Source organism: Physeter macrocephalus, chromosome 17 (assembly GCF_002837175.3).
Source record: "Physeter macrocephalus isolate SW-GA chromosome 17, ASM283717v5, whole genome shotgun sequence".
NCBI lineage: Eukaryota > Metazoa > Chordata > Mammalia > Artiodactyla > Physeteridae > Physeter > Physeter macrocephalus.
Window position 1 is genome coordinate 19,975,350 of NC_041230.1, and position 25,020 is coordinate 20,000,369.

At 36.9% G+C, this 25,020-nt stretch overlaps 1 protein-coding gene across 1 annotated transcript in view; it reads right to left on the reverse strand.

Annotated features, from left to right (window-relative positions):
- The window catches only part of NETO2 (neuropilin and tolloid like 2), a 59,387-nt gene that overhangs the window by 8,339 nt on the left and 26,028 nt on the right, over positions 1-25,020 (reverse strand). Inside the window, exon 8 of the mRNA XM_024124852.1 lies at positions 15,169-15,397. Within this exon, the coding sequence (XP_023980620.1) occupies positions 15,169-15,397 (229 nt within the window). The remainder of the gene's footprint in view (positions 1-15,168; positions 15,398-25,020) is intronic.

A 25,020-nucleotide genomic window follows, 5' to 3' on the forward strand; every position in this document is an offset into this window, starting at 1 on the left:
TTGCAATAGTAACATCAAAGATCACTGATGACCATAACAAATGTAATAATAATGAAAATGTTTGAAATATTGTGAGAATTATCAAAACATGACAGAGAGAAACAAAGTGAGCAAATGTTAGAAAAATGGTGCCAATAGACTTGTTCAACACAGGGTTGCCACAAACCTTCGATTTGTGAAAAATGCAGTACCTATAAAGTGCAATAAAGTGCAGTGCAATAAAACAAGGTATGCCTATATCAGACAAAAACAGACTTTAAGTCAAAACTGTTATGAGTGACAAAGGACACTGTACATTGATAAAAGGGTCAATTCACCTAGAAGATATAATAATTATAAATGTACATGGACCAAAAATCAGAGTCCCAAAATATAAGAAGCAAACATTGTAGAATTTAAGGGAAAATTAGACAGTTCTATGATAACAGTTGGAGACATCAATACTCCACTTTCAATAATGAATAAAACCACATAGAAGATCAATAAGGAGGGAATTCCCTGGCGGTCCAGTGGTTAGGACTCCGCACTCTCACTGCCAAGGGCCTGGGTTCAATCCCTGGTGGGGGAACTAAGATCCCACAAGCTGAGCAGGATGGCAAAAAACAAAAAAGACCAGTAAGGAAATAAAGGACTTGAACAATACTATAAACCAATTGGACCTAACAGACATGTATAGAAAACCCCACCCAACAACAACAGAATATATTTTTCTCAAGTGCGCATTGAACATTCTCCAAGACAGACCATATGTTAGGCCAAAAAAAAAAAAATCTTAATTGTAAAAGATGGACATAATACAAAATGTCTTTTCCAATCACAATGAAATGAAACTAGAAATCAATAACAGAAGGAAAACTGGAAAATTCACAAATATGTGGAAAATAAACTACACACTCTTAACCAACCAATAGGTCAAAGAATATATCACAAGGGAAATTAGAAAACACCTTGAGACAAATGAAAATGAAAACACAACATACCAAAATTTACAGGAAGCTGTGAAAGCAGTGCTAAGAAGGAAATTTATAGCTATAAATGCCTACATTAAAAAAAGGAGACAAAAAAGGGAGAAAGACCTCAAATCAATAACTTAAAGAACTAGAAAAAGAAGAGCAAACTAAACTAAAAGTTCCATGCCTTTGTCAGAAGCATTAAAATAATAAAGATTAGAGCAGAGATAAATAAAACAGAGGAAAAAAGACACTAGAGAAAATAAAAACCACCAAACTTGGTTCTTTGAAAAGATCAACAAAATAGGCAGACTTTTAGATACAATGACTATGAAAAAGAGAAAAAGAGATTAAAAAGACTCAAATTATTAAAATCAGAAATGTAAGTTGGGACATTAGTGTACATTTTACATATATACAAAGGATTAGAAAAGAATACGAAGAACTATTTGTATACCAAAAAAAGGGCTAACCTAGATGAAACAGACAAATTCCTAGAAACACACAAACTACCGAAACTGAACAAAAAGAAAAAAATCTCAATAGATCTCTAACTAGCAAGGAGACTGAATCAGTAATCGAAAACCTTTCAACAAAGAAAAGCCCTGTACCAGATGGCTTCTCTGGTTAATTCTACCAAACACATAAGAAAAATTAACACCAATCCTCAAACTCTTCCAAAAAGTTGAAGAGGAGAGATCCCTTCTTACTCATTTATTGGCCAGCATTACTCTGATATCAAAGCCAAACAAAGATACTAGAAGAAAATAAAACTATAGACCAATATCCCTTATGAATATCAATGCAAAAATACTCAACAAAATACTGGCACTGAATTCAGCAACATTTTAATATGATAACCAAGTGGGACATAAGGATGGTTCAACATACAAAAATCAATCAATGTAATACACCGCAATAACAGAATGAAGGGGAAAAATCCACATGATCATCTCAAGTGAATCAGAAAAAGCATTTGACAAAACTGAACACCATTTCATGATAAAAACACTCAATAAAGTAGGAATAGAAAAACACTTCTTCAACATGATAAAGGCTATATATGAAAACCCCACAGCTAGTATCATACTCAATGGTGAAAGGTTGAAAGCTTTCTCCCTAAGATTAGGAACAAGACAAAAATGTCCACTTTCACTTCCATTCAATATAGTGTACTAGAAGTGCTAGCCAGAACAATTATGCAAGAAAAGGAAATAAAAAGCATCCAAATTGGAAGGGAAATGATAAAGTTATCTCCATTTGCAGATGATATGATCTTACAAGTAGAAAACCCTAAAAGACCACACACACACACACACACACACACACACACACACACAGATTCAGAGCACAAAAACTAATTTAGCAAAGTTTTAGGATACAAAATCAACAAAAATTAGTTACATCTCTACACACTAACAAGGAACAAATGGAACATTTACAACACATTGAAAAGAAGAAAGTTCTCAGGAATAAATTTAACCAGGGAGATATAAGATGTACAATGAAAAGTAAAAATGTTGCTAAAAGAAATTAAAGAAGACAAATAAATGGGAAGACATCCTGGGTTCATGGATTGAAGACTTAATATTGTTAAGATGACAGTACTACTCAAAGCAATCCACAGATTCATTGTGATTCCCATCAAAATTCCAAAAGTATTTTTTGCAGAATAGAAAAACTTATTCTAAGATTCATGGACTCTCAAGGGACCCTGAATAGTCAAAACAATCTTGAAAAAGAAGAACAAATTTGGAAGACTCTTCCTAATTTCAAAACTTACTACAAAGCTACAGTAATGAAAACAGGTGGTATTGGCATTAGAATAGACAAATAGACCAATGGAATAGAGTAAAGAGCCCCTCAAATAAACCCTCACATATATACGGTCAATTGATTTTTGACAAGGATAACAAGACTATTAAAAGGGGAAAGAACAGTCTTCAAGAAATGGTCCTGGGAAAACTGTATATTCACATGCAAAAGAATGAAGCTGGGCCCTTATCTTATACCATATTAAAAAATTAACATGAAATGGATCAAAGTTCTAAATGTAAGAGTGAAAACTATAAAGCTTTTAAAAGAAAACATAGAGAAAAGGAGTGATGTCAGCAAGATGATGGTGCAAGTGCTCCCTTTGTCTCTCCCCTTCAGTCTACAACCAGTAAAACATCCATAACTCAACTCTGCCCAACAGACCAGGATGCTGGAGAATTGCAGACATCTGTATATCTAAAGGTGGGTGGACTGGAACACAAATAGGAGGCAGCACTCAGGGAACAGCAGAGTCACTGCCTGTGATCTCTGCCACTTTGCTTCTATGGCTGAGCCTGCAACCCCAGAGAACCTGGTAGCGGCAGGGGAGGTGGCCATACAACACCGGCCTCCTGTCTGCAGTGGCACCTGCAGCCACAGGGAACCAACGTTACTGGGACCTGCAACCCCAGCTCCCCTCTTCCCCTCCCCCTATTCCCATGGTAGCAGAGCCTGCAACTCAGTAGACCCTGGACGTGGTGGAGGTGCCCGCAATCCCAGTGCCCCAGGTGGTGATGCCAACAGCAGCAAGGCACCAAAAACCCTGGAGGCACAAGCGATGACAATAAAGAAGATGATAACGAACAAAGTGCCGATCCTCAAATGTTGTATAACCAGAGGCAGCTCCAGTAAGAGAAACCAAAAACTTGTGCTATAGTGCCACCTACTGGAAAAATAAAGAAAGGCCTCAAATTACTAACCTGTTGAATCCTTAGAATCAAGTGGTGGTGGTGGTGGTGGGGGGTATGTGGGGGTGTGGGTGGGCGGGGTCCAGTGGGTAAAGGCTTCGCGCTCCCAATGCAGGAGGCCCGGGGTTTGATCCCTGGTCAGGGAGTTGGATCCTGCATGCACGCTGCAACTCGGAGTCCATATGCCTCAACTAAGAAGCCCGCAAAAAAGCCTGCATGCCGCAACTAAAAGATCCCGCATGCAGCAACGAGACCCGGTGCAGCCTAAATAAATAAATATTTTTTTAAAAAAAGAATCAAGTAGGGGGGGAAAAAAGCTTTGCTACTTCAAATGTAAGATCAGAGGAACAATTCATCAAGCACAATGAGGAATCACGGTAACACCGTATCACAAAAAGAAAATGAAAGTCCTCCAGAAACCAAACTTAAAGTATCAAAATAATGTGATGTGACAGAGGATCCAAATTAGCCGTCCCAAAGAAACTCAACCGGCTACAAGAAAACTCAGAAAGGCAGCTCAATGTACTCAGGAATAAACTTAATGAACAGAGGTAATACTGTATCAGAGTGACTGAAACTCTAAAAAAAAAAAAACCAAACAGAAATTCTGGAGCTGAAGAACTTAATAAATCAGATGAAGAAAGCACTGGAAAGAGAACAGACCATATGGAAGCTCGAAGATAGAAATCTAGAAATGAAACAGGTAGAAAAGGAGAGAATTAAGACCAAAAAATGAGGAAATTCTATGAGAACTACCTAACTCTATTAGGAAGGGCAACGTTAAGATAATGGGTATCCCAGAAGGAGAGGAGAGGGAGAAGGAGTCAGAGAGTTTATTTAAATAATAGCTGAGAACTTCCCAAACCTGGGGAAGGAACTGTACATACAAGTCCATGAAGCTAAGAGAACATCTAATTACCTCAATACAGAAAGATCTTCTCCAAGACACATTATATTAAAACTGTTGAAACTCAATGACAAAGAAAGACTTTTAAAGGCAGCCAAGGGGAAAAAAAGATGGTAACCTACAAAGGAACCCCCATTAAGCAAGCTATCAGCAGATTTCTCAGTAGAAACTCAACAGGCCAGGAGGGTGTTATGACCCACTCAAAATATTGAAAGACAAAAACTGTCAGTCAAGAATACTCTTTCCAGCAAAATTATCATTCAGATATGGAGAAATATAGGCTTTTCTCCAGACAAAACCTAAAGGAGTCGATCAACACTAGACCTGCTTTACAAAAATGTTGAAAGGAGCTCTTCTACCTGAAATGAAAAGGCAAAAGTATACAAAACTTTGAGTAAGGTGATAGACAGAATCAGAAAATTGCAACTCTATATCAGAATAGGTTGTTAAACACTTGATCATAGCATAAGGCTTAAAGGAAAAAAAATTGTAAAAATAACTATAGCTACTTCAATTTGGTAACAAACTCACAACATAAAAAGAAATAATTGAATAATTGGGACACCTAAAACACAAAAGGGAAGAAGGAAAAGGTCAGGACTCATATAGGCAAATGAAAACTAGATGTTATCAACAGAAAAAAAGAGTATTTTAGCTATGAGATATTTTATACAAACCTTATGGGAACAACAAAACATAAAAACAGAGGAAACTGAGAAAACATATGAGAAAATCATCAAACTAATACGGCAGACAGAAACACAAGGAAAAAAACCACAATGGAGATATAGACCAGCCAGAAAACAAAAAATAAAATGGCAGTACTATGTCCTCATTTATCAATAATCACCCTAAATGTAAATGGACTGAATTCACCAATCAAAAGGCAGAGTGGCTGGACGAATTAAAAAGCAAGACCCAACTATATGCTGCCTCCAGAAGACTCACTCAGCTTTAAAGACAAACATAGGCTCAAAGTGAAGGGACAGAAGATGATACTCCAAGCAAATGACAGCCATGGAAATCAGATGTAGCCATACTCATATCAGATAAAACAGACTTCAAGCCAAAAAAGGTAACAAGAGACAAAGATGGACATTATATAATGATAAAGGGGACAATTCATCAAGAAGATGTAAATTATTCATATATATGCTAACATAGGAGCACAAAATTATATAAAGCAATTATTAACAGACCTAAAGGGAGAAATTGACAGCAACACCATAATAGGGGATTTTAACACCGCACATACATCAAAGGATAGGTCATCCAGACAAAAAGTCAAGAAGGAAAAGTACACTTAAATAAAAAGTTAGACCAGAAGGACTTGATAGATTTGTACAAAACATTCTATCCAAATGCATTCTTCTCAAGCGCACATGAAATATTCTCAAGGATAGACCATATGTTGGGACACAAACAAATCTCAGCAAATTTAAGAATGAAATCATATCAAGTATCTTTTCTGAGCACAACACTATGAAATTAGATATCAACTACAAGAAGAAAGCTGGAAAAAACACAAATTTGTGAAGATTAAACAAATGCTACTGAACAAGAATTAGATCAGCAAAAAAATCAAAGGAAAAATTTAAAAATACCTGAAAATAAATGAAAATGAAAATATGACATACCAAATCTATAGGGATGCAACAAAAGCAATACTAAGAGGGAAGGTTATAGTGATACAGGCCTACCCTGAGAAACATGAAAAATCTCAAATAAATCTAAACTTATATCTAAAGGAACTAGAAAAAGAAGAATGATCAAAGCCCAAAGTCAGTAGAAGGAAAGAACTAATGAAGATCAAAGCAGAAATAAGTGAAACAGAGACCAAAAAGACAATAGAAAAGATCAATGAAACAGCTTGTCCTTTGAAAAGATAAAATTGACAAACTGTTTGCTAGACTATGAAAAAAAGAGACAAGGCTCTGATAAAAGGAGAAATAACAAGGATACCACAGAAATATAAAGGATTATAAGAGAATATTATGAATAGCTGTATGACAACAAATTGGACAACCTAGAAGAAATGGACAAATTCTTAGAATATCCAACCTTCCAAGACTGAACCATAAAGAAATAGAAAATTTTAATAGACTCATCTCTAGTAAAGTGGTTGAAACAGTAAACAAAAATTCCCCCCAAAACAGAAGTCCAGACGGCTATACAATGTGAATTCTACCAATCATTCAAAGATTTAATACCTATCTCTCAATCTCTTCTAACAAATTAAAGAAGAGGGAATACTTCCTACTCATTCTACTAGGTCAGCATTACCCTGATATCAAAACCAGGCAAGGACACCACAAAAAAATTATAGGTTCATCTCTGATGAACACAGATGCAAAAATACTCAATAAAATATTAGCAAACCATACATTAAAAGGATCATATACCATGATCAAGTGGGATTTACCCTAGGGATGCAAGGGTGGTTCAAAATCCATTAATTAATCAATGTTATACACCTCATGAACAAAATGAAGGATGAAAACCATATGATTATCTCAATAGATGAAGAACCATCTGACAAGATTTAATACCCATTTATGACAAAAAACTCTCAATAAAATAGGTATAGAAGGCATGTACCGAAAACATAATAAAGGCCATATATGACAAATACACATCTAACATCATACTCAACGATGAAAACTTAAAGCTATTCCTCTAATATCAGGAACAAGGCAAGGATGCCCAATCTCGCTACTCTTATTCAACATAGTATTGGAAGTCCTAGCCAGAGCAATTAGTCAAGAAAAAGAAATAAAAGGTATCCATATTGGAAAAGAAGAGGTAAAACTGTAACTATTTGTGGATGACATTATTTTTTATAAAGAATACTCTAAAAAATTCACCAGGGACTTCTCTCATGGCACAGTGGTTAAGAATCCACCTGCCAATGCAGGGGACATGGGTTTGAGCCTGGTCTGGGAAGATCCCACATGCCGTGGAGCAACTAAGCCCACGCACCACAACTACTGAAACTTGCATGCCCTAGAGCCCATGTACTGCAACTACTGAGGCCTGTGCGCTCTAGAGCCCATAAGTCACAACTACTGAGCCTGTGCGCCACAACTACTGAAGCCCACATGCCCTAGAGCCCACACGCCACAACTACTGAAGCTCGCACGGTCTAGGGTCCGTGTGCCACAACTACTGAGACCGCATGCTGCAACTACTGAAGCCTGCGTGCCTAGAGTCCATGCTCCGCAACAAGGGAAGCCACCGCAATAAGTCCACGCACCTCAACGAAGAGTAGCCCCCCCTCGCTGCAACTAGAGAAAGCCTGCATACAGCAACGAAGACCCAATGCAGCCAAATAAATAAATAAATAAAGATAAATAAATAAAATTCAGGGACTTCCCTGGTGGCACAGGGGTTAAGACTCTGTGCTCCCAAGCATGGGGCCTGGGTTTGATCCCTGGTCAGGGAACTAGATCCCACATGCATGCTGCAACTAAGGAGCTGGCAAGCCACAACTAAGACCCAGTGCAACCAAATAAAAAATAAATATTAAAAAAAAAATTCACCTAAAAACTTCTGGAAACAATAAATGAATAGAGTAAAGTTGCAGGGTATAAAATTAATATTCAATCATCTGGTGCATTTCTATACACTAATAACAAACTAACAGAAAGAGCGGTTAAGAAAACAATCCCATTTACAATCACAACAAAAAGAAGATAATACTTAAGCGTAAACTTAACTAAGGAGGTGTAAGACCTCTACACTGAAAACCATAAGACCTGTTGAAAGAAACTGAAGACACAAATTAATGTGCTCATGGACTGGAAGAATTAATATTGTTAACATGTCCATATTACATAAAGCAAACTACAGATTCAATGCAATCCCTATCAAATGTCCCAAGGACATTTTCACAGAAACAGAACAAAAAATTCTAAAATTTATATGGAAACATAGAAGACCCCAAATAGTCAAAGCTATGCTGAGAAAAAAGAACAAAGCTGGAGGTATCTCACTCCCTGATTTCAAATTATATTACAAAGCTATAGTATTCAAAATAGCATGTTATTTGTAGAAAACAGACACAGAGATTAATGGAACAGAACTGAGAGCCCAGAAGTAAACCCACACATATATGAACAAGTAATTTACAACAAAGAAGCAAAAAATACACAATGGAGAAAGAATGGTCTCTTCAATAAATGGCACCGGGAAAACTGGACAGCCACATGCAAAAGAATGAAACTAGGCCACTACCTCACACCACACACACAAATCAACTCCAAATGGATTACATACTTGAATGTAAGACCTGAAACCATAAAACTTCTTGATGAAAATAAGCAGTACACTCTTTGATCTTGGTCTTAGCACGTTTTTCTGGATATGTCTCCTCAGGCAAGGGAAATAAAAGCAAAAATATAAAGTGAGACTAAATCAAACTAAAAAGCTTTTGTACAGGAGAGAAAACCATCAACATGAAAATACAACCTACTGAATAGAAGATATTTGCAAATCATATATCCAAGAAGGGGTTAATATCCAAAATAATAGAAATAACTCATACAACTCAACAACAAAAAACAAACAACTGGATTAAAAAAATGGGCAGAGGTACTGAACAGACATTTTCCCAAAGAAGATATACAAATGGCCAACAGGCACATGAAAAAATGCTCAACATTACTAATTATTAGGGAAATGCAAATCAAAACGAGATATCACTCACACCAATCAGAATGGCTATTATCAAAAAGACAAGAGATAATAAATGTTAGAGAGGATGTGAAGAAAAGGATGTGAAGAAAAGGGAACCCTCATACGGTGTTGGAAGAAATGTAAATTGTTGCAGCCATTATGGAAAAAAGTATGGAGATTTGTCAAAAAATTAAGAACCAGAACTACCATATGATCCAGCTATTCCACTTCTGGGTATTTATCCAAAGAATAAGACTAATTTGAAAAGATTTATGCACCTGTGTTCATCACGTCATTATTTACAATAGCCAAGATATGGAAAGAACCAAAGCCCTACTGATGGATGAATGGATAAAGAAGATGTGGCATATATATATATATATATATATTCAATTGAATACTACTCAACCATAAAAAAAGATGAAATCTTACCATCTGCAACAACATGGATAGACCTTGAGGGTATTACGCTAAGTGAAATAAGTCAGATGAAGAAAGACAAATACCATATGATTTCACTCATATGTGGATTATAAACAAAGAAACAAACAAAGAACAGATCAAACCAAACCAAACCAAAACCACAGATACAGAGAACAGAGTAGTAGTTATGGGGGGTGGGGAGGGCAAATGGGTAAAGGGGGTCAACTCTATGGTGACAGATAGAAACTAACCTTTGGTGGTGAGCATGCTGTAGGGTATACAGAAATCAAAATATAACACTGTACACATGAAACATGTTATAGATCAATAAAATATTTGTTACCAAATTAAAAAACATAGAGGAAAAGCTTCATAACCTTGTCTTTGGCAATGATTTCTGGATTATGACATCCAAAGCACAGACAAAAAAAGAAGAAATAGACAAACTGAACAACATCAAACTTTTGTATCTCAAAGTACACAATCAAGACAGTGAAAAGATAATGCACAGAATGTGAAAAAATACTTGCTAAACATGTATCTGATGAGAGATTAATATTCAGAATACATAAAGAACTTCTACAACTTAACAAAAAAACAACAACCAAGTCAAAAATTGAGTAAAGGACTAAATACAGCATACCACACTTCCAGACCACTGCAATAAAGCAAATATTGCAATAAAGCAAGTTATATAAAGTTTTTGGTTTCCCGCTGCATATAAAAGTTATTTTTACACTATGCTGTATTATATTATGTAATAGCATTATGTCTAAGAAAACAATGTACACACCTTAATTAGAAATATTTTATTGCTAAAAAATGCTAACCACCATCTGAGCCTTTAGCAAGTCATAATCTTTTTGCAACAGTAACATCAAAGATCACTGATCACAGATCACCATAATAAACATAATAATGAAAAAGTTTGTAATGTTATGAGAATTACTAAAATGTAACACAGAAACATGAAGTGAGAAAATGCTGTTGAAAAAATGGCGTTGATAGACTTGCTCAACGCAGGGTAGCCACAAACCTTCAACGTGTAGAAAATGCAGTATCTGTGAGGTGCAATAAAGTGAAGTGCAATAAAATGAGGTATGCCTGTAGACATTTCACCAAAGAAGGCATACAAATGGCCAAGAAGCATGAAAAGATGCTCAACATCACTCAACATTAGGGAAATAGAAATCGGAATCACAATGAAAAAAAAAATCACACTTTATAGCCATTAGGATGGCTATTATCAAAAAACAAAAAATAAAGTTTTGGTGAGGATGGGGACCAGCCCTGATGCATTGCTGGAGGGAATGTAAAATGGCACAGCTGGGAAAACAGTTGGTGGTCCTTAAAAATTTAAATATAGAATATCCATATGATCTAGCAATTCTATTTCTAGGCATAGTATATACTGCAAAGAACTGAAAGTAGAGACTCAAAGAGATAACTGTATACTAATGTTCATAGCAGCTTTATTCATAATAGACTAAAAGTAGAAACAACTCAATTGTTCATCAACAGATGAAAGGATAAACAAAAATATGGTATTATATGCATATGGAATATTATTCAGCCTTAAAAAGGATTGAAATTCTTAGAAACGTTATGCTAAGTAAAATAAGTCAGATACAAAAGGACAAATATTCCATTTATATGAGATACCCAGAATAGGGAAATTCATGGAGATAGAAAGCAGAATAGAGGTTACCTGGAGGTGGGGGAATAGGGGCATGGGAGTTATTATTTAATGGGTATGGAGTTTCAATTTGGGATGTTACATAAGTTCCAGAAATGGATAGTGGTGATGGTTGTACGATGTTGTGAATGTACTTAGTGCCAATAAATTGTACACTTAAAAATGGCTGAGGGTGCATTTTATCATAATTAAAAAAATATACAAGCATTCTGGAAGGGTATTTGGCAAACTATGAAAGATTTACATCCTTTTACATCAGTAATCCCACTTCTAGGAATCTATCCAGAGGATATACCTCCAAGAATATGAAAATACATTTGCATAAAATTATTCATTGTAACAGTATGCTTGTAATTGCAAAATACTATAAATAACCCATATGCCCATAAACTGAATGACTGAATAAAGTATGTACACACAATGTACTACAGGGTTGGCCAAAAGGTTAATTTTTTTTCTGTAAGATGGCTCTAGTAGCACTTAGTTGTCTTTAACTTCATTTGAAACAATTTTGTTAGATTGTGACAGCTGTCATATCATTGTGCATTTAAAAAAAGACTTAACAAAATTGGTGAATTTTTGTGTAGCCATTTTAATATTGAAGATGAAAGAAAAAAAGCAACATTTTGGCATATTATGCTTTATTATTTCAAGAAAGGTAAAAACGCAACTGAAACGCAAAAAAAGATTTGTGCCAGTGTATGGAGAAGGTGCTGTGACTGATCGAACATGTCAAAAGCAGTTTGTGAAGTTTTGTGCTGGAGATTTCTCGCTGGATGATGCTCCACAGTCGGTAGACCAGTTGTAGTGATCAAATTGAGAGATTGAGAACAATCAATGCTATACAACGCGGGAGATAGCCAACATACTCAAAATATCCAAATCAAGCACTGAAAATTATTTGCACCAGCCTGGTTATGTTAATTGCTTTGACATTTGGGTTCTACATAAGCTAAGCGAAAAAAACCTTGATTGTATTTCCACATGTGATTCTATACTTGAATGTAATGAAAACGTTCCGTTTTTAAAACAAATTGTGATGGGCGATGAAGAGTGGATACTGTACAATAATGTGGAACAGAAGAGATCGTGGGGCAAGCGAAATGAACCACTACCAACCACAGCAAAGGGTGGTCTTCATCCAAAGAAGGTGATGTTGTGTATATGGTAGGATTGGAAGGGAGTCTTTTATTATGAGCTCTGTCCAGAAAATGTGTATATGGTAGGATTGGAAGGGAGTCCTCTATTATGAGCTCCTTCCAGAAAACCAAACGATTAATTCCAACAAGTACTGCTCCCAATTAGACCAAATGAAAGCGGCACTCGATGAAAAGCATCCAGAATTAGTCAACAGAAAATGCATAATCTTCCATCGGGATAACGCAAGACCGCGTGTTTCCTTGATCACCAGGCAAAAACTGTTACAGCCTGGCTGGGAAGTTCTGATTCATCCACTGCATTCATCAGACACTGCACCTTCGGATTTCCATTTATTTAGGTCTTTACAAAATTCTCTTAACAGAAAAACTTTCAATTCCCTGGAAGACTGTAAAAGGCACCAGGAACAGTTCTTTGCTCAAAAAGATAAAAAGTTTTGGGAAGATGGAATTATGAAGTTGCCTGAAAAATGGCAGAAGGTAGTGGAACAAAAGGATGAATACGTTGTTCAATAAAGTTCTCGGTAAAAATGAAAAATATGTCTTTTATTTTTATTTAAAAACCAAAGGCACTTTTTGGCCAACCCAATAACTATGGAGTTGTAAATAATAAAGATGATCTCTATGAATTGATATGGAGTGATTTCCAGGATATACTGTTAAGTGAAAGAAGCAAAGTGCAAAGAGTATAACATGCTTCTCATGTAAGAAAAAAGAAGCTATGAGAAAATACACATGTATCAACTCTTTTGTGTAAAAAGAAATGTATGATGGATACACCAGGGACTAATGTGATTAGTTACCAGCAGAGAGTTGGTAGGAATGGAGTGCAAAGAATTGGGGGGTGGGACTGGCACAGGAGAGGTGAGAAAGGAACAATATTTGAGTGTATCTTTTTGTAGAGCTCTCTTTGAATAATGGCAATATTCCAGGTACTCTGAAAATAAAAACAATTTAAAGTAACCATGATGAGGGCGGGGGGGACACAAAACAAAATATAAACAGTCACAACAGTCACAAATGAACCTAAGTGTACTACAGATGAACCACATGCAAAGGAGAGAGGAAGACAACTAACATAAGTAAATGGAACAGCATATTTTGACAGCATGGCTCAAGATAAAAAGAACTGCACACAAATAGTGTACTCTGTTAGGAAATTTCTAACAGGGATATGGGTTAGCAATCCTAAAATTACTTTATATGTATCCTAGGATTGAACAAATAAATATACCATGGATAATTAGAGCCAGATTTCTCACTAGAAGAGAAGGAAAGGGCTTTTTGGAAACATGGTTGGTTCTAAGGCTTGGGCAAGGAAAACACAAGTTGAGCCTGGTTCAGCCTGTGGAACAGAAAGTAAGGAAGTGATTAAAAAAAAATAATGGGCTTATCCAAAGAGTACAGGAGGCAACCTGAAGGAGCTCCCAATGGCCAAAGCTGGGACTCTGAGCAATAAAGTAACTTTTATTATAGAGTACCATATATATATATATAATATATAAAATAATAGAGTAAAATAAATATTCATGAGCTCATACTGACAGAAATAACTGAATAAATCAATGAAGGAAAAAGAACAGCTCTTCTTCACAGAATTATAATTAAGTGTAGAAGGAATGATGGAAACAGAAAACCACCATTAGGTAAATACTGCAGCAATAACTATTACAGGCAGAAATCATTAACAGATGCTAAAATTAGTGAGCAAAAGGATATTTGCGTATTCTCAAAGAAACTTATTAATTAGAAAGGAAAAATTATTGTTTATAGCGGAGAAATGTGGCAGATAGTACCTTAAGGAAGTGATCCAAGTTAGTGTAAGGCAAACCACATTATGTACCCTACCTCACTGGTATGATGTACTGAGAAAGGTGGAATGTGATTTCTATGGTATTCTTGACAGAAATGCATAACCTCAATTGAATCCATGAGAGAACATCGGACAAACCTAAATCAATGGGCATTCTACTAAGTAGCTGGCCAGTGCTCTTCAAATGCATCCAGGTCATTAAAGACTGAGGAAGTGTCACAAATGGAAGAGACTAAAGGAGACATGACAATTAAAGGCAATGTGGGATCCTGGATCAGAAAAGGACATCAGTGGGAAAACTACTGATTTCTCAGTAAGGTCTCTATATTGGTTAATAATATTCCATCAGTGTTAATATTCAGTTTTACTACGGTTTTGTAAGATGTTAACATTAAGGGAATCTGAGTGAAGGGCACAGGAGAACTCTACTATTTTTACAACTTTCTATAAGCTTAAAATTACTTTAAAAGTTAAAAAAAAATAGTCTAAATCTTTGGGGAACATGGTTTGGTGGATTCACATTATTCACCAAGCTGAATTCATACTACTGATAATTATTTTTAATTTTGAAAATCTTGAGAGAAGTCTCCACTTTTTGCACTCCCTATCATATGTTTATATCTTTATAATAGGTAGTGTTTCAACTTATGAATTACCATGTCTTTTTTCACACATGACAGTCAGTTCCTTAAGAATACATACTGAGACCTAGTTACTTCTACATTCTGTGACTAGCAGTCTTTGTCTAAAGGAAATGCTCCATAATTGTATTCTGAATAAATGATTAAGTAAAAGATCTCAATGCTATAGGAATTATTTACTTACGCTCCACAAAGGAAGTAAAGAGCATTCGGAACCTGCTAAGCCGACTACCTTCATCAGCCCACATCCGTATCACCCCAACTCCTGTTTTAAGCATTACATCATTGGCCACAGTGCTGCAAAACTTGGCCTTCAGATTTTCAATAGAACTGCTCCCATCGTAGACTGCAACGAAGTTTCTCTTGCATTCATTTGAGTGCTCCATTTGATAATCCAGGAACCTCAAATAAATCTGTAACATGAAAACAAAGAAAAACAGTGCTTTTAAAAAGATACATTAAATTTTCTAGTTCTATTACCCAATCAATATGTAAGTTAAGACTGCATTGAGTTATAACACCTGACAGAAAAACAATAGCTAAAAGGATGATGCCTAAGTAGGTAAAAGAACTAAGACTAATGGTCTGTTTCTTTGGTTGTCTTAATAATGAAACCAAGCATTAAAGAACCTAGTTTGTGTTGTGTCTGTAGAGAAATTTTTTGCTCCATGAAAGCACGACTATCTTACATATTTTCCTTGTTATAAAAGCAGACTCGTGGTACTGACAAACTGGGAAAATAAAAGAAACATAATTCTATTACTCTAACAATTATTGATAAACTTTTTTTGTTTTTCTTCACATTCAAAAAATTATATATTTATTTATTTATTTATTTTTGGCTGTGTTGGGTCTTCGTTGCTGCGCGCGCTTTCTCTAGTTGCGGCGAGCAGGGGCTACTCTCGTTGCAGGGCCCGTGCTTCTCATTGTGGTGGCTTCTCTTTTTGCGGAGCATGGGCTCTAGGCATGCGGGCTTCAGTTGTGGTGCACGGGCTTAGTTGCTCCGTGGCATGTGGGATCTTCCCGCACCAGGGATCGAACCCATGTCCGCTGCATTGGCAGGTGGATTCTTTTTAAAATTTTTATTTATTTATTTATATTTGGTTGTGTTGGGCCTTCGTTTCTGTGCAAGGGCTTTCTGTAGTTGCGGCGAGCGGGGGCCACTCTTCATCGCAGTGCGCAGGCCTCTCACTATCGCGGCCTCTGTTGTTGCGGAGCACAGGCTCCAGACGCGCAGGCTCAGCAGCTGTGGCTCACAGGACCAGTTGCTCCGCGGCATGTGGGATCTTCCCAGGCCAGGGCTCGAACCCGTGTCCCCTGCATTGGCAGGCAGATTCTCAACCACTGCGCCACCAGGGAAGCCCCTGGCACGTGGATTCTTAACCACTGCACCACCAGGGAAGTCACTCTTCACATTTTCAAAACCTAAGTTTAATTGTAAGATATACACATCCTGCTTTTGCTGTAACACATCAAAACTTATCTATACTCTTCATAACTGTAATCATTCCCATGATGTCACTTATTTACCTACTATCTCACTGTTGCACATTTAAGTGGTTTTAAGATTTTACTCCATAAATTAACAATTTCTACATTTTCAGTCAGAAAGATTTAAACTGGAGTTTCAAAATAAACACTATTATAGTTTTCTATTTTGCTTAGTATCCCCCTTCCTCAAATTTTATAGGCAGCTTGCTACCTGGCACTAAGTTATTCTTAAAATGTGCCTGACCCATTCTCATTTGAAGAGTTCCATTAGATTGTAGGCTTAGAAAGACCTTGAGCATAATCTCCAAAAGAACAGGATGAAATAGGTATTATTCTTTACGGGCTGGGAGGAAATTAAGGCTCACAGGGATTAAGGAACTTGCCCAAGGTTACTTAGGGTGAGGATTTGAACCTAGGTTGCTTTTTTTTTTTTTTTTTTTTTTTTTTTGCGGTACATGGGCCTCTCACTCTTGTGGCCTCTCCCGCTGCGAGCCGCGCAGGCTCAGTGGACATGGCTCACGGGCCCAGCCGCTCCGCGGCATGCGGGATCTTCCCGGACCGGGGCACGAACCCGTGTCCCCTGCATCAGCAGGCGGGCTCTCAACCACTGCGCCACCAGAGAAGCCCTGCTCTGACTCTTACAACTGTATGTTCCTCCCATTCCCTGAGATGCCTTCTATGTGTGCAGGCACACACACACACACACACACACACACACACACACACACTCTCTCTCTCTCATACACAGTTCACCTTTTGGCTCTAGTTGTTCATAGGTGACTCTACAATTAAAATAATATTTTAGTGAATGAAGAATAAAGACTTCTTTGATTGCCATTGGAGACATCTAGTGGGTATTCATCTGCTGGCTGCTATCTTGGAGATAGCAGTATGATGCCACACCCATTCTTTATTTTAAAGGGCTTCATAAAACAAAAATGTCAGATATTTTCCCCCCTAAAATACCTTGATGACAAAAAACTAAGAACAAAAAGTCAAAAATATAGCTCAGAGTTAAATTTTGACTAGTAACTTTGGCTTATTTGAAATGACCAATTAGCCACTTTCAAGAGACTGGTGGAAAATCACCGGTAATGATTTCCATTTCAAAATGTCATAAAACCTCCAAAAATATATTTTAACATAGAAGCAATATGTTTGCTTAAAATATATCATTTGTTTTCATTACTTTCTTCATCATTCATATAACCAAAACATACTGCCCATGGTTCTCTGGCAGTATCACTACTACTGTAATTATGTCTTCTCCATTAGATTGTACAATGGTCTTCTAATGAGCGTATCACATGCTAATTCTATCCAGTACAATTCTTGCTGAGAGCAATTAATGAAAGTGACTAGGTTTATAAAACCTAGTTTGGTAGAGCTAAATACCAGGAAAATAATCAAGAAGTCTGAAGTATTTATTTTTTTTTAACTGAAGAAACATGGTACTTGTATGAGGCCACAGTAAATGCTCTTTGAATATATAACTTTTAAAAGTCAAGGTTTTAAGGCAAGTCATATGACAAAAATGACATTCTTTTCTATTGTGATTACAGTTAAATACTGGTTAATAGTTTTATTCAACTGATCTTCAGAAAATATTTCTAACAATATGAGTCTGACAAATTGCAATGGGTGGAGGGGGACACAAACTACTCTTCTCTCACCTAAACTGCAGAAGACGAGATCTTTTACTAAACGTAAACACTCTTGGCCTCTTACCCACTCCTATACCCTCCCCAGGGAAGTGGAGAAAGTCACTTGGATGGGGGGGAATTCGGTCCCTTTTTCCTTCCCTCTTTCCCTGGACCAGTGAGTACGAGAAACAGTGACCTGGGTAAGTGGGTCTCTTCTGCAGATGCACTTTCCCTGGATGGGACGGTCCAGTCTAGACTGAGGTTGGAGGTGGACCTAGTGGGTAGGGAATTAGCAAGTCTAGTTTGATCCTCTCACTAAGCTGCTTCCCCTAGCCTTTAGTGTAATAAAGGGGCTAGTCTGAATCTCCATGTTCTCAATTGGTTCATAACTCCAGTGGGGAAAAAAACGCTTTTTACTAGAGCCCCCAAAGTCCCCAAAAGAAATGCAATGAAATCCTCAGAAAGCTGTTATTTTTATGAAAAGGCCACCGATAAAAACAGACTAAAACACTACTTACATACTCAAACACCAATGACTCTTGTATACATAAGTGAATATTTCTTCAACATCACCCATTAACTAGTTAACCCCATTTTGAGTACTCAAGGGTTATGGTGGTCTTTCATATTTTTTCTTTTAAAGTACTTAAATAAAATCATCTGCTTACTTTCTTATTTAACACAATTTAACAAATTTGACCCACTTTTTATAAAATAAATTTATTTTTGGCTGCATTGGGTCTTCGTTGCGGCACGTGGGCATTCTCTAGTTGCAGTGAGTGGGGGCTACTCTTCGTTGTGGTGCGAGGGCTTCTCACTGCAGTGGCTTCTCTTGTTGTGGAGCACAGACTCTAGGCGTGTAGGCTTCAGTAGTTGTGGCACGCAGGCTCAGCAGTTGTGGCTCACGGGCCCTAGAGCATGCGGGCTCAGTAATTGTGGCTTGTGGGGTCTAGAGCGCAGGCTCAGTAGTTGTGGCACACGGGCTTAGTTGCTCCATGGCATGTGGGATCTTCCCAGACCAGGGCTCGAACTCGTGTCCCCTGCACTGGCAGGCAGATTCTTAACCACTGCGCCACCGGGGAATTCCCTTGATCCACTTTCCATGTCAACTGTGAACAGTTTTTATGTTAACTTTAAAAAATCGACTTACTTTTATTAATAAAAAGTAACATTGTCCACTATTCAACATTCTAGGTCACACTCCTAAAAAACTTACCGAATATAGAATCATTTCTTCATGAAGTATTTCAAGAAAGAGCAAGATCTAAGTATTAATTTCACTTAAGCATTTAAATACTTAACTATTAAATATGGTCAAAAAACCCCACCTCTGTACATTCACCCCTCAGTATCCATGAGGAACTGGTCCTAGAAAGGACCTGATCTGGATACCAAAATCTGCAGATGCTCAAGTCCCATAGTCAGCCCTCTGTATTTGTGCTTCTGCATCTATAGATCCAACCAACTGCAGATTGTGTAGTACTGTAATATTTATTGAAAAAAATCTGTATATAAGTGAACCTGTGCAGTTCAATTCTGGGTACAACTGACCCTTGAACAACGTGGGTTTGAACTGCGCAGGTCCACTTCTATGGATTTCATTCAATAAATATATACTACAGTACTACACAGTCTGTAGTTGGTTGAATCTGAGGATGTGGAACCTCAGATACAGAGGGCTGACTATGAAGTTATACTCAGAATTTCAAATGCAAGCAGGTTGGTAGCCCTATCCCCTGTGTTGTTCAAGTGTCAACTGTACAGCTAAAGCTTCCTATGTTCCCATTATCTTTCCTACACATCCCATCCTAAGTATAATTTTTATAATTCCTATGTACATTTTTAGATTTTTAAACTTATGTATCTATAAAAATATATAGTATTTTTTGTATATTTTATTTACTTTTTTGTATATTTTAAAATCTTGGATCAACTGTAGAAATGAGTCACTATCCATTTTCCTTTTGGACATTTAGCTTGCTTCCACTTTTTAAAATATTAAATACTGCTGTAAACATTCTTGTATTCTTGTTATGCTCTCATACGATGAGCATCTGGGTATTTATCTAGAAGCAGGGTTGCCGTATTGTAGGACATAACAATTTTCAGCTTTACCAGAGCATGCCAAATGACTTTCCAAAGTGGCTGTAGCAATTTATTCTTTCAAAGTAAGTTAAAAGAATTTCAGTTCCTCAATCCTTGCTGACACTTGGTCACAACAAGACATTCAGTCATGTCTCAAGTAGTATATAATAAAATCCTCTGACAAATGCAGAGTCAAGCGACAGCCACCATAATCAAGGAGTTCCATCACCCCCCAAATTCTCTCCTGCTGCTTCTCAGCAGTCAAAATCCACCTTCAATCTTGTTTCCTGGCGACCAATGACCTTTTGCTGTCGTTCCACCTTTCCCATATAAATAAGAAAAAATTTTTTGGGGGGCTGTGCTGGATCTTCATTGCTGCACATGGGGTTTTCTCTAGTTGCGGTGAGCAGGGGCTACTCTTTGTTGCGATGCGTGGGCTTCTCATTGCGATGGCTTCTCTTGTTGTGGGCCCCAGAGTGCACAGGCTTCAGTAATTGTGGTGTGTGGGCTCAGTAGTCGTGGCTCGTGCGCTCTAGAGCACAGGCTCAGTAGTTGTGGCACACAGGCTTAGTTGCTCTGCGGCATGTGGGATCTTCCCGGACCAGGGATCAAACCCATGTCCCCTGCATTGGCAGGCGGATTCTTAACCACTGGACCACCAGGGAAGTCCTAAGTAAAAATTTTATACAAATAAAATCACAGTATTCTGAGTCTGGATTCTTTGATTAGCACAATGCATTTGAGATTCTTCTGTGCTACTGCATCACCAAGTTCGTCTCTTTTTATTCCTGAATACATTTCACTACATAGATGTACCAAACTTTATTAACAACTGAGGAACACTTAAACTGTTCCCAGTTTTTGTTCATTATGGATAAAGCTACCATAAACATTCACATTCATGTTGTGTGTAAACATATTTTTCTTTCTCCTGGGTACCCAGCCAGGAGACTGCTGAATCACATGGTAAATTTATAGGAAACCATCAAACTGTCTTCCAAAATGGCTATATCATTTTGCATTCCTACCAGGAGTGTTATTAGATTCCCAGTTGCTCTACATACTTCCCAGCACCTGGTATTGTCATTTAAAAAAATTATTTTAATAGAGGTATAGAGCTATCCCATTGTGGTTTTAATTTGCAGTTTTGAAATGTCTAAATCTTCTTTGGTAAGGTGTCTGTTCCAATCTTCTGACCATTTTAAAATTGGGTACTTTTCTTATTGTTGCGTTTTGAATTCTGGGTTAAGGAAGTCTTTTGACAAATGATTTACAAATATTTCCTCTTAGTGCCTTTTCTTTTCACTCAACAATGTCTTTCACAGAGAAAAAGCTTTAATTTTAATGAAGTCCACTTTATAAGATTTTCTTTTATGGATTCTCCTTTGACGTCATATCTAAGAACTCTTTCCCTAACCCAAAGTCAGAGATTTTGCCTATGTTTTCTTCTAAAAGTTTTGCAATGTAATTGTTTTTATATAAGATATTAACATATAGGTATAGGTCAAAATTTTTTTCTTTTTGAAATATGGGTATCCAATTGTTCTAGCACCATTTGTTAAAGACTAGACTATGCTTTCTCCATTGAACTGACTTTGTATCTCTGTAAAAAAGATTAATTAACTGTATTTGTATGTATCCTTTTCTGGGCTCTATCAGTGTCTATACACATAGACACTGATCTATGTGTCTGTTCTTTTGTTAGTACCACACTGTCTTGATTACTGAAGATTTAAAGTCCTGAAATCAGGTAGTGAGTCTTCCAACTTTGTACTTTTTCAAAATTGTTTTGGCTCTTATAATTCCTTGCCTTTTCATTGTACTCTAGAAACAGTCTGTCGACATTTGCAAAAATATAGTGGGGGTTTTAATTTCAACTGTGTTCATTTATATAGATCTATTTTAGAAGAACTGATGTTAACAGTACTGAGTCCATCAACAGGTATACACAGTATATATCTCCATTTATTTAGGTCTTCTTTGAATTCTTTCATCAGGGTTCTGCAGGTTTTCAGTTTACAGATGCTGTGCCTATTTTTTTTTTTGGGGGGGGGGAAGTGCTAACTTTAAATGGTACTGCTGCTTTCTAAATTTTGAGCTGCAATTGTTCATTCTTCAAATATTGAACCAGATAGTATAGCTGACCCTTGAACAACATGGGAGTTAGGGGCGCTGACCCTCCTTGCAGTCAAAAATCCACGTATAACGTTATAGTCAGCCCACCATATCCTTGGTTCTGCACCTGTGGATTCAACCAACCATGGATGGCGTAGTAGTAGGTATTTACCCTAAAAAAAAAAATCTATGTATAAGTGGACCTGTGCACTTCAAATTCGTGTTGTTCAAGGAACAACTGTATATATAAAAAATACAATTGGTATTTGTCTATTAGTCTTTTATCCCACAACCTTGCTAAACTGATTTGTTCCAGGAGTTTTTTGAGGGTATATTTCATGTTAATTTTTTTACATAATCATGTCATCTGCAAAAATAGTTTTCAATCTGTATGCCATTTTGCACTGTCTACAATTTCCAATATGGTGTTAAATGGGAGTTACCTTATTGCTGATTTTGAGGGAGAAAGCATTCAGCTTTTCACCATTAAGTATGGTGTCATCTGTAGATTTTGGTAGACACCCTTTATCAGGTTACAGAAGTTCCACTCTATTTTTATTTCTCTGATTTTTTTTTATCATGAATGGGTGTTGATTTTTTAACAGATTGAGATAATCATGTAGCTTTCCTTCTTAATTTATATAATAAATTACATTGATTTTTCAAATGTTGAATTGGCCTTGCATTCCTGGGATAAACCACACTTGGCTGTGATTATTTAAGTGTATTATACTTTTTATATATTGCTGGATTAGACAGGCTAATACTTTAAGGATTTTTGCATCTATTTTTTTTTAATCAAAAAATTTTTTTGACGTGGACCATTTTAAAAGTCTTTATTGAATTTGTTACAATATTGCTCTGCTTTATGTTTTGTTTTTTTGGCTGCAAGGCACGTGGGATCTTAGCTCCCCGACCAGGGATCAAATCTGCACCCCCTGCACTGGAAGGCAAAGTCTTAACCACTGGACCACCAGGGAAGTCCCCTGCATCTATTTTCTGGAATAACAATTATGATACCAATTCCAACATGTGGGTCTTTTTTTCCCCCCACACCACCAGCAATTCTCAGACATCAGCTGGGTGTCCTACAATTCAACTCAATTATGACACCATCTACCCAGAGACAGCATCCAATTCTGAAGGTTGAGGGTTTACCCCCAGGGAACTGGTCTCCACTTCAGATGCCAAACATGAGTCCAGGTTGTCACATGATTCTGACTGGCTATAAATCTGACGTTCCTAAGATCTCATTCTTGGGTTCCTTTAATTTGCTAGGGTGGCTAACAGGACTCAGAAAACCAGTTTACTTACTAGATTATTTGTTACCCTGGTAATAAGCCTCCACCTCTTGGGGATTTCCAGAAGTCACCTCATTAACATAAACTCACTTGTGGTTTAAAGGGGCTTGCTATGAATAACAAGACACCCATTTCAACTTTATGGCTCTGAAATATTTTCAGGAACTGGGGACAAGAGACCAAATATTGTAACAATAGATGCTCTCATTGCTCTTATCACTCAGGAAATTCCAAGGGTTTTGTGAGCTCTGAGCCAGAAATGTGCATGAAGACCAAATATATATATATTTCTTATTACAGAGCAAAACCTCACAGGGGGAGTACTGATCAGCAGTTTCCTTATAATGTCTTTGGTGGTTATCAGGGTGATGCTTGTCTTGAGTTTAGAACCGTTCCTCCCCTTGTACTTCCTGGAAGAGATTGCAAAGAACTGGCATTATTTCCCCTTTAAATGTTTGTTATAATTTGTCAGTGTATCCATTTAGGAGCTTTCTTTGTAAGGTTTTTAACTATGAATTCAATTTATTTCATAAATATATGGCCAGTCAGGTTACATATTTCTTCTTAGATGTGTTTGGGCAGCTTGTGGTTTTTAAGGAATTTGTCCATTTCGTTTGAGTCATCTGATTTTGGGGCACAGAAAGTCCACTGTTTTATTGGAGGGTCTACAGCGAGGTCCTCTCTTTTGTTCCTGACGTTGGTAAAACGGTTTATATTCATCCAGATATTTACCATTTCTGTACCCTTTCATGAAATTCCAAGATTCTTTCTAGTGCCATTTCTCTTTTATCTAAAGAACTTCCTTTAGCATTTCTTTTACAGCAGGTCTGCAGGCAATGAATCCTTTAAAGTTTGTGTTCATTAGGGTAGGTACTTACTTTGCCCTCATTCCTGAAAGGATATTTTTGCTGGATATAATATTCTTAAGTTCACAGTTCCTTTTTTCAGCACTTAAAGGTTTTGATGCTTGGCTTTTATGATTTCTGAAGAGAAATCCATAGTCACTGAAATTGTCGTTCCTTTATACAAAATACATCATTTTTCTGTGTCACATCTCAAAGCTTTCAATCTTAGGTTTCAAGTAGCTTGATTTGATATGAGTAGGCTTTGTTTTATGTTTGTTTTTATCCTGTTTGGTGTTTGCTATGCTTCTTGAATGTGTAAATTTGTCTTTCAGCAATTTTTTTGCAGTTATGTCTTCAAATATTTTTTCTACAACAATCTTTTCTCTTTCTGGAACTTAAGTGACATAAATTTTAGGCCTTTGGAAACTGTTCCACAGGTCCCTGAGGCTTTAGTATAATTTGTTTTCAATCTTTTTTTCTCAGTACTTCAGATTAGGTAGTTTCTACTGAGTCACCTTCAAGTTTACTGACTTTCCTCTATAATCTCCGCTCTCCT